The 18,637-nt window shown below is 43.9% G+C and overlaps 4 protein-coding genes across 6 annotated transcripts; 2 read left to right on the top strand and 2 right to left on the bottom strand.

Annotated features, from left to right (window-relative positions):
* Positions 1-1,389: 1,389 nt before the first annotated feature.
* Positions 1,390-4,024, top strand: LOC106662973 (protein ALP1-like). Its single transcript, XM_014387431.2, has 2 exons — positions 1,390-2,048; positions 3,047-4,024. Exons 1-2 carry the CDS (start codon positions 1,756-1,758, stop codon positions 3,918-3,920), a joined length of 1,167 nt encoding a protein of 388 aa, XP_014242917.1. The 5' UTR covers positions 1,390-1,755; the 3' UTR covers positions 3,921-4,024.
* Positions 2,046-5,121, bottom strand: LOC112128071. The gene is made up of 2 exons (XM_024229851.1): positions 4,024-5,121; positions 2,046-2,868 (listed from the first exon to the last, which is right to left on the bottom strand). The coding sequence occupies exons 1-2, from the start codon at positions 4,298-4,300 to the stop codon at positions 2,156-2,158; spliced, it is 990 nt and encodes a 329-aa protein (XP_024085619.1). The 5' UTR covers positions 4,301-5,121; the 3' UTR covers positions 2,046-2,155.
* Positions 5,122-7,772: 2,651 nt separating this feature from the next.
* Positions 7,773-13,061, top strand: LOC106662929 (protein ALP1-like). 3 transcript variants are annotated; one of them, XM_024229850.1, is made up of 4 exons: positions 7,773-7,842; positions 8,176-10,863; positions 12,073-12,287; positions 12,375-13,061. In XM_024229850.1, the coding sequence occupies exons 2-4, from the start codon at positions 10,436-10,438 to the stop codon at positions 12,944-12,946; spliced, it is 1,215 nt and encodes a 404-aa protein (XP_024085618.1). In that variant the 5' UTR covers positions 7,773-7,842; positions 8,176-10,435; the 3' UTR covers positions 12,947-13,061. The 3 variants fall into 3 exon arrangements, with proteins under 3 accessions (XP_024085618.1, XP_024085617.1, XP_014242870.2); XM_024229849.1 differs by having other exon boundaries at positions 12,372-13,061; XM_014387384.2 differs by having other exon boundaries at positions 12,073-13,061.
* LOC106662930 lies at positions 11,127-12,079 on the bottom strand. Its single transcript, XM_014387385.2, has one exon. It carries the CDS (start codon positions 11,796-11,798, stop codon positions 11,259-11,261), a length of 540 nt encoding a protein of 179 aa, XP_014242871.2. The 5' UTR covers positions 11,799-12,079; the 3' UTR covers positions 11,127-11,258.
* Positions 13,062-18,637: the final 5,576 nt, after the last annotated feature.

The following is an 18,637-nucleotide window of genomic DNA, read 5'->3' as shown; positions in this document are numbered from 1 at the left end:
ATAACGTAACGTGTAGAGGGGCCGAATTGCATCCTTGGTCCAGCCTGGGTTGTTGTCCGCTAGCTGGGCTGTCAGCTCCTCCGGTTTGTCTTCCTTTGGTACCCGAAGTATCAGAAGTCTCGGGTTTCTTTTCCCAACCGTATGAGCCTTAAGGCCGACTTGGTCGAACTTGAGTCTATCTAAGATGGCTCGGCAGTCGGCGCTCGTCGCAGCTCTTATTGCGACGCCGCCCTTGGCAGTCACTCTCATATCATCAATTCTGACCTTCGTCTCCCTTGGGTTGATGGTCTGCTTGGTACGTTTCAGTACCTCAGCCTGGTCCATCTCACTGGTAGGGTCGACGAAGATCAATCTCTCGCGCTCTTCAGCCACCTTCTTCACATTCTTGTCCAAGAGGCTTTTATAGTCCTGTGGAGGCGCCTTAGGCCCTCCTCTTTTCTTCACTACTTGTGCCCAAGTTCCTTCAGCTGCCTCGTGGGTGGCTGAGGATTGGGCTTTTTCTGTTCTGTTATCTACATCTCGCCTGGGGTTGACTGCCCTTCTCGCTTTTGGGCGTGTTTTGGCGGTGTCCTTCTTATTCAGCTCGTCAACGCAATTGTTAAGCTCGCTGACTACGTTCTTAATCGGGGAGAAACCTTTCGTCGGGGCGTGTCTCAGTTCCTCGGCGATGTTTTGTATAGCTGGCACGAGTGCCTCAATTACGACATCAGCCGTATTTCGGGCGTCACCTGTCCTGGCCTGCGCAGCAGCCAGCTCAGCACTTAGGCTGGCGTTTTTGTGTAGAGCTCGGGCCAGCATACCGGCCAGTTTGTCCGCAGCCGCCATTATGACCTTACTGGCCGGCTTAGGGCATTTATTGGCTGGCTCCATCAAGTATTGGGCGAGTTGCCCTATGACGTTGTTGGCCTCGATAATTGATGCCGTGCAGGATAATTCTCCTTCGCTGTCCGAAGATTCAGCTTTTCTTATCCTATTCCTTCTTGTGGTTTTGTCTATCGCACTGCAAGCGCTTTCGCTCGCTGATGCGTCGCATTCAGAAGTGTCGGTTGGAAAGGCTTGGGTGTGTGCGCTTTCAGCCGATGTGGACGGGGTCACTTGCATCGACAGAGGCGCACGCGAGATTTGGGCTGAAGTGGACGGGGCCCCTTGGGTCGGCGGGGGCATAGGCGCGAGCTGCGCCAATGCGGGTGGGGCCACCTGCGTCAGCGGGGGCGTTCGTGCAAGTTTCGCCCTTCTCTCGAAGGGGTCCTCTTGCCTGGTAGACAGATCGTCTATAGATCTGCTTCTAGTGGCCATCGTAGGGGGAGGAGGCCGTTTTGTCTGGCCACCCTTAGAGGGGCTCTTCTCTTTGGGCATTAGTTTCCTAAACATCTCTACTTAATCAAAGATGTGTCGGAGCGCCGAGAAAAGGCAATCCCGCACGACTGGAGTGTTATGCGGGACTGGAATGGGCAAAGTGCTGTTTTGCCCCTTCAATCGAGAGGGTAGGCAAACCCGCAATACAGGGGTGTAATGCGGGTTTAGTATACCCTCTACCCGTGTCCGAAGTTTCAAGTCCCTAAAGGCCTTGGCACACAGAACGCGATCTGTCGCGGCGGGCAGCGATCCCGCGATCTCCTTGGCGATCGGCGATACAGCTATGCCACATGCAATGCGATATCTGTGTGAGCGAGCCAGTATTGTAGAACAAGTTCGCAGTAAGGTTCTCTAAAATGTATATACTACAATACTACTACTATACATTACTAAAATGTAATGAGTAGTTCTGACGAAGAGGAATTCTTGCTTCTTTTCGCGTTTGTACAGAGTACCAGCACAAGAAGACGATTTTGGGTGCACCCAATAAATCAAAGGAGAGAAGAACTTGGTGAATACCACCGTCTCTGTCGTGAACTACATTCTCATGAAGACAGGTTTTTTTCATATTTTCGCATGTCGAGGCAAAGTTTTGAGGAGCTACATGAAGTACTGCGACCCAGGATTGAGAGGATCACTACGAATTGGAGAAGACCTATTGAAACAAGAGAAAGATTAGCCGTAACTTTGAGGTAAGTTTAACAAAAAATATCTACTCGTATCTATGTAGTTCAAACGAATTTATTTATTTCAATTTGACCGATTATAAATTACAAATATGTAATGGAATTATTTTTTTCTAATTTAACTGAAAATGGGACCCATAAGTTTCATATAATTCACGAGCATTTCCAAACGAAGAATTGGCTGAAGAAGAGGGAATGGAGTTCAAGCTCTGGTAAGTAGGGGACGTATCGCCTGACGCAAATGCCGTTGATGAGGAATGTGAAGAGTCCGGGTGAAGTGGTGACTGGGGTGTGGACAGCACAGGCCTTTGAGAGTGTGCTTCAAGCTCTCTCATTTCGGTTCGTGCAAAAAGTGTAGCCAATTCCATTTTCAACATTGCCTGAGTAGCAGGCTGGAATGTTCTGAACGTGTCAGCATAACTAAGAAATAAATGGTCTATGCCATCGTACTCACGTTTAGCAGCCTTGTTATTAAGATAATTAATCACTTTGTCAACCTCTGTAATGTGGGACGTGTCTTTGGCTGTAGGTGCAGCTTTTCGTTTTTGCGATAATGGAGGAGGCATGTTTGGAGAAACTGGAGTTTTTTGTATTTTGTTTTCCTCACTTACACGTTCAAGATCTTCATGTTCCTTATCTTCGATTTCAGCAGTTTGTATATTGCTGGTTGCGGGACGCATTTGAAGTGTTTCATCCAAAAATTGCATATATTCACTCCATGGCCATTTCTGATACTTTTTGGCCTGTCCCGTTTTACCTATTACGCTTTTCTTAAATCTCAGATAACAATCTCGTAAATTTTTCCATTTCCCCTTAGCTGCATCACCTGAAAAAAATAAAAAAATGATTTACATATACATAATAATGGTTCAGAAGTAGTTTTGTGTTGTAGGTACAAAAAAATTTAACTAAAATAATAGAACTAAAAAAGCGGATGAATGAATGTTGCTGAATACTCAATTGTACAATTGTAATTTGATCTATCTATCTATCTATCTTTTCAGGTATCTGGCAACAGGCGACAGTCACCAGACAATCGCTTTTTCGTTTCGTCTGGGACGTTCAACTGTTTCCAAAATTGTGAGAGAAGTCTGTCGAGAAATATGGAATGCTTTACAGCCAATTTATTTGCCTGCTCCCACAACGCAACTGTGGAAAAAAGCAGAGGAAGGTTTTTCATCTTTATGGGGTTTTCCAAACTGTATTGGAAGCATAGATGGAAAACACATAAAATTAAAATGTCCCAAGAAGAGTGGATCCAAGTTCTTTTGTTACAAAAATCATTTTTCACAAGTTCTTCTGGCGGTAGTAGACCCACTCTACAAGTTTATGGTAGTTGATGTTGGAAGTTACGGGCGACATAGTGACAGTGCTATTTTTGAGAATTCAGCTTTCTACCGGCAGTACATTTATGAAAAAACAATTCTCTCCCCAAAACCACTTCCTGGTACAGATACCCCAGTTCCTCACGTTATTGTTGGTGATGAAGGGTTTGCACTACAACCTTACCTAATGAGACCGTATCCCAAAGCCACTATGATCTCCGATTCAAGAAAAAAAATTTTCAATGCACTGCTCAGTCGAGCACGTCGTGTAGTTGAAAATGCGTTTGGTATATTGGCTATGAAATGGCGAGTATTTTTAAGACCAATCGAAACAGATGAATCAACTGCAGAATGGATAGTTAAAGCAGCTTGCTGTTTGCATAACTACATTATGATAAAGAATGATGGAGAACAACATTCAAGTAATGAGGAAATGGAAGAAGTCTCAGGGCCTATGAAAGCTTTGGAACGAACATTGCCTACCAATCGAAGATCAACAGCTACAGCAATTCAAATCCGTGAACAGTTTGCTGATTATTTTGCTGCTCGATAATAAATTATTTTTATATTTAAATTAGGTAACACAGTAATGTATTTTAACAAACTGTTGAAACACCATTGTTTTGAAGTGTAGAAAAGAAGATATTTGTACTTACTAGTTATATTCAGCTCTTGTCCAATCATGGCCCATGTTTCTGCCTTTTTCACGACATTTTTGTAGTGGTGGTGTGATGTGTCGTACAAATACACGTATTTTCTCACTTTTTCTATGAAAATTTCAGTTATTTCATCTCCCATCTTGAAACTGGATCGCCGGATCGCGTAATGTTTTTTGTAATTTTGCACAGGTATATCGCCTGTCGCCGCGATCAAGACTGGATCGCTGTGATAGGTCGCCCTGTGTGTGACAGGGATGATGCAATATTTCATCATACAACCATATCGCCGGATCGCGGCGGTCAGTGATCGCTGCCCGCCGCGACAGATGGCGTTCTGTGTGCCAAGGCCTTAAGTCCTTCCGTTATCAAGTTACAGGATGTCAAGTGTCTTAGGAGTAATGAGGGTCTGAAGTAAGAATATATGTGGGGGGCCCTTCGGGGAAATTCAGTCGGGGAGACGAGTCAGTGGGAATTTCCCTCGAGTGGGAAGTGGGGCGAGGTAGGTTGGCCGGCCTGGCGGCGTCTGTGCCCCCGGCCTAGAAAAGTTACGGGGGGTTCTCAAGGCCACGGCCACGTGCTCCGAGCGTATCTGAAAATATAATGTAATTACTCAATACCTTGACAGATTTTGACGTCCGATGGCTCGTTTAAAAGCTGGCGCAATTCCCGATCCAATGGTAATATCCGCTGGACGGTAGGTTTGCTGCAACAGGTTCAATCAAGCTTCGGTGTCGGAGCGTTCCTCAAACACGTCTGCACTGGTTGAAGTCTCAGTCGCAACTCACAGGTTAACTAACCGTCTTAGCCCTATTTGTTGTACTGTTCCTAAGCCGTTGCCGGCTCTTTACAGTATTTTAGGCTTTGCTTCTGTATTGCTTTTTTATTAACGACGGAAGCGTGCGAACTTGGGGGTCAGAGAGAATGTGTCAAAAAAAAAAAAAAAAAAAAAATTTCCCGTCCCACCACCACGGGTCCGCCCGGGACACTGTTCCTAAGCCGTTAATCGGCTCTCTACAGCGCCCAAGCGGTCGGTGCGGCAGAACAAGGGAAAAAAAAATTATTTAAAAATGAAATAAAATAAATAAAATAATTAAATTTAACTAATAAAAAACAATCATAATAATTATAGGCACATTCCTCTCCCCTCTCCTGTTCTTTCTGTACTCTTATCGTTTTGTTGTCTTCTTTGACAAACGGTCGCATCTCCATTCCACCTGCCGAGCTCTTCGTCACTATCAGTAGTGTCCGGGATGGGCCTCGCGGAGGCGGCTCGTAGGGATTTCAGGTGGAGGAGGCATCGTAGTCTCCGTTACTTACAGATGTTTTATTCATTTCCTTGGCTGGCGTCATTTGTGAAGTCACACGCAGTAGTACTGACACTCGCACGCGCGAAAACACTCCGACACTCACGCATATAATACTAAATAAATGAATTCATATTATAAAATTACATTATAAGTATATTATTTATACCTAATGTAAAAAAAAAAAAAAAAAAAAAAAACCACAACACTACGACGACGCTGGGTTATCTGCTTCCACTTGAATGGAAGGTGTGATGTTCGCTGGCTGCTTCTCTGCGCTGGCTCGATCCGTGCTAGGAGGGCTCTTACCATCTTCGTCGCCATAATCCGTGGTGCTCCTTGCCCTTGCTACTGCCCAGGCGTGGGTCTCGCACTGCCTGCTCCCGACTTGATGGGCACTGTTTCGACCCACGCGGTGGCAATTAGCACATTTTATCTGCTCGCTTTCGCATTTTCTAGTGTCATGGGGGCCCGCGCACACTCCGCAGACCGAGTCCTTCTTAGGGCACACGTGTGCTACATGGCCATAATTTTGGCAGTTATAGCAACGTGTGATACCAATGTAGTCTTTGACCACGCAGGAGCGATAGTCTAAGTAGGCCTTACCCTTTACTGTGGCGGCCTTCCAAATAGTCGGGTCCACTTCTATGACCCATGACACATGCGATGATTTTGCTCTTGAGGCAGGGCCGTACCTGAGGGTGTATAGAGGTCTGATTTTTTCTTTTACCCATACATCAGGGGGGCCATTGTTGGCCGACAGCTGTTCCGTCAGTTCACTCGGTGTGAACTCTTTTGGGACACGCAGCAAGTGGATTCTTGGATTTCTCTTGCCTGTTGTTCTTAGAGAAAGGCCCACCCTTCCGAAGGCAGCGTTGTTAAGCATCGCGCGCTTGTCTTCTTCTGACTCCACTCTTACGGCGAGTCCTCCTTTTGCTGTGGGTCGCATGTCCTCGACGCGGAGACCGGTCTCCCTCGGGTTCATTACTCCCTTAGCTCTTACGAGGAGTTCTTGGAGGCTCATTTCTTCTTGTGGGTCTATGAATATTATTTTCCCTTGGACATCAGCCGTTTCTTTAGCCTTATTTACGAAGGAGGGCTTGCCTTTGGCCTCGTTTCGTCCGTCTCTGGATCTTACTGGCTCTTTCCTTCGTGGCTTGGTTTTCTTAACGACTGTAGACCATTGTTCTGTTGTCTTGCTGCCAGGCCCTTCACTCTCCTGCTGGCTGGTCTCTTCTGCCTCGCTATGTTGCTCGTTCCTAGAGTCAACGGCAGGCTTTTTTCTTCCTTTGTTTTTCTTGAGTGCACGTGCAAGCTGAGGGATGGTGTCATACTTTTTAATTTGGCTGACGCACCTCTGCAGTTCTCCAACCACATTCTTTAACGGGGAAAGACCCGTTTTTGGTGTTTTCTTGATTTCTTCAGCGATATTTTTCATTGCAGGGACTAGCGCTGCAACAACTGCTTCAGCAGTGTCAAGGGCGTCTCGCGGGCTATCGCCTCTCCTTCCGCTGTTGCGGCCCTTGAGGTATGCATTTTCGCTGGCCAATCTTTGAAGCATAGATACTAGCTTATCGGTTTGATCGATAACGTAGGCAGCCGCAGGCTTGGGGCATTTATTCGTAGCGTTAATCATGTATTGGGCGATGTTACTTCTTATTTTGTTGGCCTCTGTAATGTCTTCAACGTGTTCTTTGGTTTGAACATCTTTGTTGCCAGTCTCATCACGATTCACTTGACGTACTCGTTTCTTCCTAGTTACGGTCGAAGTTTCTTTCTCTGTTCCAGAGCTATCGCAGGCGGACTCCCAGATCTCAGTTGGAGCGCAGGATGTCATCGAGGCACGTGAATAGGATAGCCGACGCATATAGGACGGGCGTTCAATGTTCAATGGGCCTTCGGTGTTATTTAAATTATTTCCCGATGTTATTAATTGTCCTTCTTCTTGTTCTTCTAGTTCTTCTTGTTGTTTTTTGCTTTTTGGTTCCATACTATTCCCACGAGGCGAGGGTTGTCTAACTGTCACCAACAGGCTTACCCACAACCCGCTGGAAGGCTGCTTACTCAGGAGTGGCGCCAGGTGCTCCTGAGGCTCCGTTTACGACTCGACTTCCCACGAGTCATGCATCCATCGGCACGGGTCGCTTGACACCTTGGATTGGGGATTGTGTTAGGGTTTTCTCCCATAGCCCATGTGTCCTCGATATAGCGCCAGGAATTCGCTTTTTGCCCACCTCCGTTAGCCATCCCGAAGGACGTTAACTAGGAGCCACCACGAAGAGGTGGAGGTTGGACTTGGGGTCTTATCATTTCTGACTGCGGGCATTTCTCAACATTTCACGTGGGTGTTGCTTGGGCAGCAACCTCCACATTGAGACCCAGGACCCCCATTTGGCCCCCAGGTTAACTAACCACAACCCGCCGGAAGGCTAAATACTCAGGGGGTCGCCAGGTGCCCCTGAGGCTCGGCTCCTATATTTAACCTTTCCCCCACCTCCCGCGTGAGCGAGATGTGCTCTTCTTCCATGCGTGCTAGCTCTTCCCCTCGGTAGTTTAGACGATGACTCGACTCCCCTCGAGCCATGCATCCATAGCACGGGTCGCACAACACCGTGGATTGGGGTTTTCTGTTAGGGTTCATTTCAGACTGCGTGCGATTCTCAGCATTTTGAGCGGGGGTTGGTTAGACAGCCAGCCCCCACGCCGAGGCCTAGGACCCCCATTTGACCCCCTAAGGGTACCCGTCATAATTTCCCTTTGCATTTTAGTCAGTCGAGAGATGAAAGACCTTTCATCCGTAGTTCTAATATATTTAACCTTTCCCCCACCTCCCGCTGAGCGAGAGGTGCTCTTCTTCCATGCGTGCTAGCTCTTCCCCTCGGTAGTTTAGACGATCTACCAGCCTGTTTTGCCTCTGTATGTCGTCTTCCGTAGCTGTTCCAAACAGTAGCTTGAGTAGTTTCCCGTCTACGAGGCCCCGCCGATGACGATTGTCCACAATTAATCAGCCAGATCATCAGTTATGCCCATTGACTCGTCGAAAAGGCTGTTCACCATGTGCATCTCTTATGTGGAAGAATGACGCGTCTCTTCATCGGCGATGAACGTCAATGATTGCACTTGTCGCCAGTGATTGACCGATTCCAGGGTTGCTTTTAGGTCCATATCCACCTCCAGGGTCCACGTGTCTCCCGTAAAAACTGTGAGCTCCCGTGGAAGGAATACCATCCCGTTGGTTTTTTTGACCTCGATCCGCTGGACGCCAGAACTCGGGACCTCTGAAACAACATATGAAGGTGGTTTACTCTATTCTACGGGACCGTAGAAAATAGGGGCTACGGGATGGCGTACTTCTCGCTGGGGAAGACGAAGAGGATGGCAGGTCTGTGGACGATGGGGTCCGCTCGGTTCCCCATTACTGGTGAAGAACTTGTTTCTGGACTCGGTGAGTGGGCTGATGACGACGAGTTATGTCGGGATAATTCCTGATTGTTACCCTCGTCGTCGTCTTCCCACGATTCGGGGTAATTGAGCGTTTCTGCTGTCAAATCTGTCCCCTCCTCGGACGGCGTTTCTGCCCCAATTGACTTTAGTTTGTTGTTGGTTCTCCACTGCTTGGTCATCCGTAATTACTTCCCCCATTTGATGGTTTTTGAGACGGTCGACATGGATGACTTTCCTCTGCCCCCCGCCTAGATCGACGAGGGAAGTAACCTATGTAATTTGACGAACGATGTGGAAGGGGCCCCGCTATGGTTTGTGAAACTTCTTAGCTTCTCCCGGGCGAACTGCAGGCTCCGATACGTAAATTAGCTGTCCCGGAAGGAATTTCCGTACTGGTTTAATGATGGCAGCTTTACTCTCATCCACCTGTGGGTCCGCAGCCTCATCGCTATTAGTTTTTGCTACCTCTTATGCACGGTGCAGGTTCGCCTTAGGTGTCTCCATATATTCTTCGTAGCCCGTAGGAGCAGGCCTATCTTGAGGCTGGAGATTGACTCCGAAGGAGAGTGTCGGTGTCCGCCCTTACAGCATTGTGAACTCCGTGGCTAAGTGGGCTGTCGCGTTGTACGAGAAGACGGCGAAGGCCAGCCACCTATCCCAATCTTGCACGTAGGGCATAAGTTTATCTGATGGTACGCGTTTTTTAGGTCGATAGTGCTGAAGTATGTGTAGCTTGCTATTTTCGTAATGAGATCATCGATATGCGGTAAAGGATAGGCATCTAAAAACGTGAATTTGTTGATTGTTTGTGACCGCCACATCACACCAATTTTATTTCGAACTGTTCCCTCTGACTGCTCCGCGTCTACTGACCCCTATTGTTGCCGTTCACCCGAGGCCGGGTTGCTGACAGAGCACCTAGGTCCCCCTTTTTGCCGACACTGTTTCTTATTATCCTAGTTACAAATATTAATCTATTTAAAACAATATTTGATTCATTTTATTTTATAAATCTTCCCCTCACCGCTTACAATAGTCTGCAATTCTGAGGTTCACTGTGACATATCCTGCAGTGTTGGTATGAAGAGATGTTGAGGCCATAGACACTCGCTCCTCACTGGGCACGATGCTAATGTAAGTTTCAGTTCATAATCCAAACTAATGAAGCTCCCTGAACTTCCGGTGTCTACTAGGCATTGAGCAGAGATACCATTCATCATAGCCATCGTGATAGCACGGCTCAACTGGTGCAAAAACTTCCCATTCAAAGAAGCGATGATAGCTGCGGAGACAGTCTTTGATTTAGGTTCCCTTGTAGGTTTTCGACATACTCTTGCATAGTGGCCACGAGTCCCACAGTTATTACATTATACATCTTTCTTACATTATACATCTTTCGCAGAGCAAAAAAGCGAAGATGTCGATTTTGCCCACAGAAGTAACATCTAGTCCTTTCGGTTTGGACGGTTGCGCATACGTCTTTGATTTTGTCTGAAAAACTCTTACGATCAGTCGCGGGTGGTTCCGCCTCCAAACCCGCTCATGTGTTCTGACTCCGGGAGTATTCCTCAACCTGCATAAGCGCCATCTCGAGAGACACCGCTCGCCGCACCGCCTCGTCTAGACTTAAGGTACGTTTCCACTGCCCGCGAAGCGATGCGATGCGAAGCGAAGAGAATGACGGCGCGAAGTTCCAAGCGATGCGATGCGATGATGTGTTTATACTGCTAGCGATTTTACGGAAGAAGCGGGCAGTAGAGTTTGAGTTCAGAGCGAGACACCCAATGTCGTTCCAATTGAACCCCGTAAATTTGTTTTTATTGGAGAACAGTGCAGTAATTAGAAGAAGAATTAAAAGAAGACGTAGTAAGTGGGTGCATGAAATCAATCAGGTTAGATCTACGTTAGGAGAATATCACCATTTGTACCGTCACCTGCGAGAGGATGAAGAGCGGTTTTGCAGCTACTTCAGAATGAGTCCAAGTACTTTCGACTACATTCTATCCCAAATTTCAACTGCAATACAGAAGCAAGACACCAATTTCAGGATGGCCATACCGGCAGAAGAAAAACTTATGGTCACAATTAGGTGAGTAAAAAAATGTAATTATAAAAGTTGTACCAATATATTTTTAATTTATATTCACTTCACTTTCCTGTGGAGTGTAGTCGGTAATACGTCAATTTTAAAAAAAATTCTACTTTTTTATTCGTAAATAAAAGGAATAACAAGTTGTGAAAAAAAAGGATTAAAAAACGTAGTTTTTTTTTTTAAATTGTGTTTTTATTAAAAATGTATTTTTAATATTAATATTAATATTTTTAAATTAAAAATGTATTTTTAAAAGCGGAATTTACAAAAAAATGAAGGCAAGTTCGTTAATTTTGTTACATTTTAGGTATGTACATATAGAATTTTCAAGTACTAGTAACATGTTGTACAAAAAAATACAAAAAACTTTTTCAACACAAAAAAAAAACACTTTACCTTAACTGTATGAAGTCCGGAGAGAAGGCAGACTGGGAAGACCTTGGCTCTTCATTTACCGAGAAGGAAGAGAAATATGAAGCCATGCTGGTTTGATCATGTATTTCTTTGAGGAGAACTTCTTGCATTTTAATTCTTGTTCTCAGTTGAGCTTCGGGTGAAAGTTTTCGCATCATGGGCAGTAAACTCATAACGAAATGATAATTGTCGTCATGGTTTTCAGCACTAGAAATTTGTCTTTCAATTAGCTTCAACTTTTCCTTTTCGATGTTGAGTAGTTCCAAATCATTAACTTTCCTCTGTTTCTTCAGTGGTCTTTCTGTGGGTGGAGGCATTGAACCATGGAGTTCTGAAGTGTCTGACGAAGAATTACCACTCTGTATGTTGTCAGTGTCAATGCCAGGTCCGGATGGGCAGCGACCTGGATCAATTGAGACAACAGAGGAGTCATCAGATTCTTCACATTCCACCTCATGTTCTTGTGACAAATTTGATAACATCCTCCGCGGAGTCATAATGTCTTTTAAGAAACTCATTGCTTCAAACCATGGCCACGTTGGCTGATAAACGGAGTCACCCTTGTCTCCAGAACGTTGTTTATTACATTTTTTCAACTCATTTCGGAAAGTATCACGAAGGTTCTTCCACTTTGCCTTTACTTGATCACCTAAAGAAGAAAAAAAGCTGTATTGTTAGGTACTTAGTTAACCAACCATTATTATTGTAATGGTTTCTTACTATTGATATTGTTATGAAAATTAATATTATTAATGATTAACAACTATTATGGTTTGTCTTGTTTTATTTCAGATATTTGGCCCATGGTATGTCATTCCGCAGTTTGGCTCACTCTTTTCGTTTAGGAGTCACTACGATAGCATCATGTGTTCATGACACTTGTGCAGCAGTGTCCGCGATTTTGGGACCCCTCCATTTACCTGTTCCAACTGTTCCAGAACTTGAAGAAGTGGCTCGACTAATGTTTGACAGATGGAACTTTCCAAATTGTGTAGGAGCTGTTGATGGCAAGCACATCCGCATTCAGTGCCCTGCGCACAGTGGAACTATGTTCTTTAACTACAAGAAATTTTTTTCTATTTGTTTGTTAGCAGTTGCTGACGCTAACTACAAGTTCCTAACAGTTGATATTGGCGCTTACGGCAAGCAGTCAGATGGAGGAACATTTCGAGAAACCAAATTATGCAAAAATCTCATGACTGTTCCGCACAATTGGCCAAAACCTAAGGAAATTCCTGGAACCACAACTTACGCCCCTTTTGTATTGGTAGGGGACGAAGCTTTTCCTCTAATGGAGAATTTGATGCGCCCGTTTCCTGGCACGGCACTGACTGAAGATCGAAGGAGATTCAACAAGAGGTTATCAAGAAGTAGAACAGTCGTGGAACGTGCCTTCGGAATTATGACCAACAAATGGCGGATTCTTCGGAAGGAAATAGAAACATCCGTACAACATGCAGATCACATTGTTCACTGCATATGTGTCCTACACAATATTGTCATCGATAAAGATGGGCCACCGATCGCTACTTTGTTGGAACTGGAGCAGGAGATACCATTCCTCCTCAGTAGCTTCCAAAATGACCGGTCAAACAGCAGTGCTCCCAGAAACGCAACAAATGTGCGAGAGGCATTTAAAACCTACTTCAATAATAATCCAATGTAATTAATTAATATTTCAGATGACCATGTAAGGTATCACTACTACAATAGTGAAATACCTATATACTAATTGTCACTGTAAATAATAATACATGCTGAATAAAAGCTACTGCAACTAATTGAATTTTTTTACAAACCTTCAACTTCACATTCTTGAGCTACTTCATTCCACTTGCAGCGGACAACATCCCTATTGTGGTAGTATTTATTCTTTTGGTCCCACAATGCCGGACGTTGATGTACACTATTAATCACTTTTTCTATGTCCATAGTGAATAATTAATTAATTAATTTATTATTTAAAAGGAATTGTACAAAGTAATTAAAAAAAAAAAAAAAACGGAGCATAAAATGGAAATACAGGCTTAAGAACGCTTCAAATCGCAAAGGTGGTTGCGATTGCATCATCCGGCTCGCGTGAACTCGCCTCCGTTCGCTTCGCTCCGCTCGGAGTGGGAACACACATCGCGCCCTCCCATTCAAAAAGCTTACTCGCCCGGCCGTTCGTCTTTTTCGCGCGTAATCGCTAGTCATCGCATCGCTCAGCTTCGCCCCAAATCGCGGGCAGTGGAAACGTACGGTAAGGGTAGCCTCCTCAAGCAGGCGCTGATGAATCTGCGAGGATAAAAGCCCGTTTATAAACGTATCGCGTATATAAAGATTTCTGTGTTGCTCCGCTGAGACAGCACAGAATTCACAGTCCTTGCTCATAATCTTCAATGTCTGTACGTAACGGTCGATGCTCTCTTCCGTGCTTTGCTTCCGCATAGTCAGCAGATGTCGTGCGAAGATTTCGCTTCTCTTCTTAATGAATGTCTTTAGAGTGTTTATAGCGTCAGAATAGGTCGAACACTTACTTATGATTTCATATACGTTGTAAGAAAGAAAGTTAGCTATCACCAGTTTCATCTTCAGTTTATCGGCGTCCTCCAGACTTTCCTCCGCCGAATCCAGGAAATTCTCAAAGGTAGTCAGCCAGTGAGAGAATTCTTTGTCCGCCGCCGGGGAATCCGGGCTCGCATCGAACCGGTTAGGCTTCAAATATTTTCCCGAGAAGCCGGAGTTTTTTCAAAGTTAATAAAATGGTAATCGAAAAGGAATAATACAAAGAACTCACAATGTAAACCTGAAGTAGGCTTTTATTAACTTTGAAAACATGATGCAGTCTCTTTTGTATAAAAAATTGCATATGTCCTTTTGGAAGTTATCGGTATTAGAAAAAGCTATTTAAATCACCTCACGGATGTCGAAGAGAAAATTAGTAAAACAACGCCAGTAACAGAAAAATATTACACCAGAGGAACCAAAAAACTGGTAGAATTACATGTGGGTGATGAAGTCTACATCCAATACCCAAATCAAGAGGATTGGAACAAAGGGGTTATAAAGAATAAACTTGGTATCTCACGTTCATTCATTGTTAAGGACCTTATAACTGGCCAGCTAATTTGAAGGAATAGGATACATTTACGAAAAGCAAATACAACATGGAGCAGGAAAGTTCAAGAATTACCAAATGATATTGATGAAGAAGGGAGACGTAATCAAACAAGACAAAGAAAACTGCCAAACTATTTAAAGGACTAGGAAATGGACTAACGACTAATTCATCAAAAAGTCCATAAATTAATTCTAAATATATATGGGTGGGTTGCTGACGGGGGGGGTCAAGAAAGTGCACAGGGCAAGTTGTGCCCCGGACTGGGGGGAAGATGCGGACTTTCAACGGCCCCACCAGGGAATGTAAGTGGTTTTTATCCGAATCGGGGTGGTATTGCCCAAATGTCTATAATTAATAGGTACACTTCGGCCGACCGCTCGGCGGTGGCCTGGGCTGGCCTGTTCTGGTTCCATTCTGGCGGGATCTTGGACTTGGACACTACTCACGGGATTGCCCTTCAAATATCTGAGAATCCGCTTTGCCGTTTTCCAATGAACTTCGGTGTAGTTATTGTTGAACTGGCTGAGGTAGTTCACAGCAAAGGTGATGTCTGGTCTGGTTCCAACAGATAAATACATTAATGAGCCGATGAGCGATTGAAAAGGATACCTCTTCATTAGATCTAAATTTGGAGTTTCTTCCTTTTGGAGTTTGGAATCGCAGTCAAGGGGTGTACTGACAGGTTTGCAATCTTCCATGTTGTACCTCAATTTCTATGTTGCTTTGGTAGTTCGAATGTACCGTCTGTTCGTCAGTTTCTTCTTCGATCATTTCTACGTCACTATCGTCCGGTGGGTTTGCTACTATTGAAGTCATATCTATGTCCGGATTTGGGTTGGTCAGCTCCGCAATAATTTCGTTTATTTGTTCGTTTGGCGAGTTTGCGTTTCTGTCTTCTAACACTTCTGTTAAGATTTCATCTAAGTCTAGAGTTCGTGAACGTGAAATCTCGGGTTTGAGAGAGTTTCCTTCGTTTATGTGTATTTGTATTCTAGATAGAGCGTCTGCGTTAGAATTCATTTGTCCTTTTTTGTATTTAATTTAGTTTTAGTCTCCATCTCAGTAGTTTTGATGTAGGGTCTTTCAGAGAAAAGCCACTGTAATGGTTTATGGTCGGATAGAATAAGGAATTTTTTTCCATGTAGGTAGGGTCTGAAGTATTTTACTGTCCATACAATAGCGAGTAGTTCTCGTTCTATTGTGGATAAATTTGTTTCGGTGTCTGAAAGTGTTCTGCTGGCATATGCTTCAGGTAAGTCTGACCCGTCGAAGTCTTGGCTCAACGCAGCGCCAATGGCGATGTTGCTAGCGTCAGTAGTCAAATGGAACGTTTTGGTAAAGTCTGGGTATTTTAGGATAGGTTCTTTAGTGACTGGGACTTTGTGGCCCTGAAAAGGGCCGGTGTTGTGTAGAGTCGGCGTGCCGATGAATCGAGGCCGTGACCGTGTGCGTGGCACCGTTGGTGGTGGTCTGTGACCATGAGTCTACCGTTGGCTGAGGTCCAGGGGCCGTGACTCCATAGAGGCCGAAGGTTTTGGGATGCAGCGATTAGCCGAGAGCAGCGTTTGGCGTTTATAGCCAAGTCGGCTGTTAGAAGGCGAGATCAGGCTGATGCAGCGAGTACTTGCTGTCGTCGACGGTGTTCCTTTGGTGAGATCTCGTCAAGTTGACGAGTTGGTTACATTAGTGATGTATGAGATCTCGTCGGGTTGACGAGTCTGGTCCAGAGAGGCAGAGCCCTTGCTTATATAGGAAAGACTCCTATTGGCTGCAGAGTGAAGGGCGAGAACATTCTATAAGTCGTAGTGGCATCTAGCGGTAACTTGTGGTAGCTACAAGTGGCCACTACAGGTCCGTTGATTAGTAAATTTTTGCATATATTAAATGTTTCCTGTCGATATTCCTGGTCGTGTATGTCTATTTTTGCGCTTTTTTTTAACATTTTGTTAATGGTTTCGTCAGTGTGCGAAGTTCGGGTGAATTTTCTGTAACACCCTAGTAGACCGAGAAATCCTTTTACTTGTTTGGTCGTTTTGGGGAGGGGGTAGTTTTTTATTGCACTTATCTTGTCGGGGTTAGGTTTGACTCCTTCTTCTGTCACAATATGTCCTAGATAGGCGACTTGGTGTTTTAGAAATTCGGTTTTGTCTAATTGGACAATTTGGGTCCCGTAACCGTTGGAAGTACTTGTCGTAGTCTGTGTATATGTTCTTGTAAGCTTGTGCTGGATACAATTATGTCGTCTAAGTATACTGTGCATATCCTGTTGTTTAGTCCACGTAATATGTGATCCATCGTTCTTTGGAATGTCCTCGGGGCGTTTTTTAGTCCGAAAGGCATTCGGAGGAATTCGTATAGTCCACTTTCTGTTGCAAATGCTGTCTTTTGTATACTGTTTTCGTCCGTTTCGATTTGGTGAAAACCCGATGCAAGGTCAATTGTAAAATAATTACATCGACCTAACTTGTCGAATAGGTCTGTTATGTTTGGTATCGGATATTTGTCTTCGACAGTTTTTCGTTGAGCTTGCGGTAATCGATGACTAGGCGCCATTTTTTTCGTCCAGAGTCAAGTTTTTTTGGGACGACCCAAGCCGGGCTGAGTATGGGGAAAATGACCATCTTATTATATTTTGTATTAACATTTTTTCGATTTGGTTATTTACTTCATCTTTAAATATTTGCGGGTATCTGTAGATTTTAGAGTAGACGGGTATTTCATCTGTGGTTCGGATTTTGTGCCTAATCTGATTTGTGAATGTTAATTTGTCTCCGACTAAGTAAAAAATGTCAGATAATTCTTTTACTAGGTTTGTTATGGCATTTTTTCCTTCGACATTTAAGTGTTCTGTTCGAATTTTATTGGTGACAAATTTTTCTTTGTTTTGGGTCATCAAATTGAAATTGTTAGTCCCTTTTTGTATAATGAAGTCATTGATGTCAACCGTAATCGAGTGCTCTAACTTTATTTCCATATCCTTTTCTGTGTCGTTTTTTACCACACAAAGAGCTGTGCTATTTTTTATATTTATCAAACCCTCAGGGAGGGGGACTGCGGTAGCCGAGTGGTTAGCACGAGAAACTCTCACGCCGCGGTCGTGGGTTCGATTCCCACCGTCCCTTCTGGCCCTTTTTTCACGATAAACCCCCCCCCCAATTTGAATACACATATAAGAATTGTCACCATGGCTAATATGCATAGATCATAACGCCAAAAAAAAACCTCAGGGATTTCTAATTCATTTATTTTAATATTTCTCAATAATGCTTGTCCGTTGCAGACATTTTTTATTTTAATGGGGATGATTTTTTCGGAATTTGCCTCTATTAACAATCCAGTTTGTGTGATTTCTGGGTCGAATCGGATTGTTCCAGGCATCATTCAAAGTTTTTATATAAGTAATTTCGGATTCTTTCCCCTGTATCTTTATTTTATTTTTGGAAAGATCAATTTTCGCTTTTAGAATTTTAATATTGTCTGTCCCTAGTAATAGGTCAAACTTTGGGTGAAAATTAAACAAACAGAATTCAAGGTCTGATTTCTCAGCGATTGAGAGATCGTTTGAATTCAGAAGTCTCGAATAGCCATGAGTGGTGATCACTTCAAATGGCTTATATTTTATTTTAGTGTTGAAATTTTTTTTTGTTGGTATTTCTGGATTTATGAACGATCTCGTACTTCCAGTGTCGATTAGGATTTTAAAATTCGTCTTTTTGTCGACTATATACGCAAGTTCGTCGTTCTTATCGCGTTCAATGTTCATTATGTGAAATCTTCTTGTGAAGTTTGGCCTACTTCTAAAAAAGAGTTCTGATCGGGGTTTGACTGTCTTCCCGTGTTGGCCAAAATTGGGGTTTTGGGAACTGTTCCTTGTTGATATGCTCATTGGTGTTACCGGGGGTAGTGATGGCTTTTTGTTATATTGCAAAGGTTGTTGGTTTTGACTGTAAAGTTGGCGGTTTTGGGAAAATTGTTCACGGTTTTGATAGTTTTGAGGGAAAGGTGGGCGATTTTGGTGATTGAATTTGTTTGGTGTTATTGTTGCTTGGTTAGTTTTTAAGTATTGAAAGTCATTTCGTAATAATATCTCAATATCCATCAGTGTTTGTTGGTTTCTGGTGGCCAAATTATTTCGCCAGGGATCTCTGAGACCAGATATTACATGTAAAACTATTAGTTTTTCAATCTCCGATAGTGTTGGCGTTATTTTCCCTGTAAAGTTTGGATTTGTAAGTTTCGAACATTTCTATTATT

This window comes from Cimex lectularius, unplaced genomic scaffold, assembly GCF_000648675.2.
Source record: "Cimex lectularius strain Harlan isolate CLEC.00 unplaced genomic scaffold, Clec_2.1 scaffold522, whole genome shotgun sequence".
Taxonomy (NCBI): Eukaryota; Metazoa; Arthropoda; class Insecta; order Hemiptera; family Cimicidae; genus Cimex; species Cimex lectularius.
Note: the sequence above shows the minus strand (reverse complement) of the source record. Positions and strands in the feature narration are given on the sequence as shown.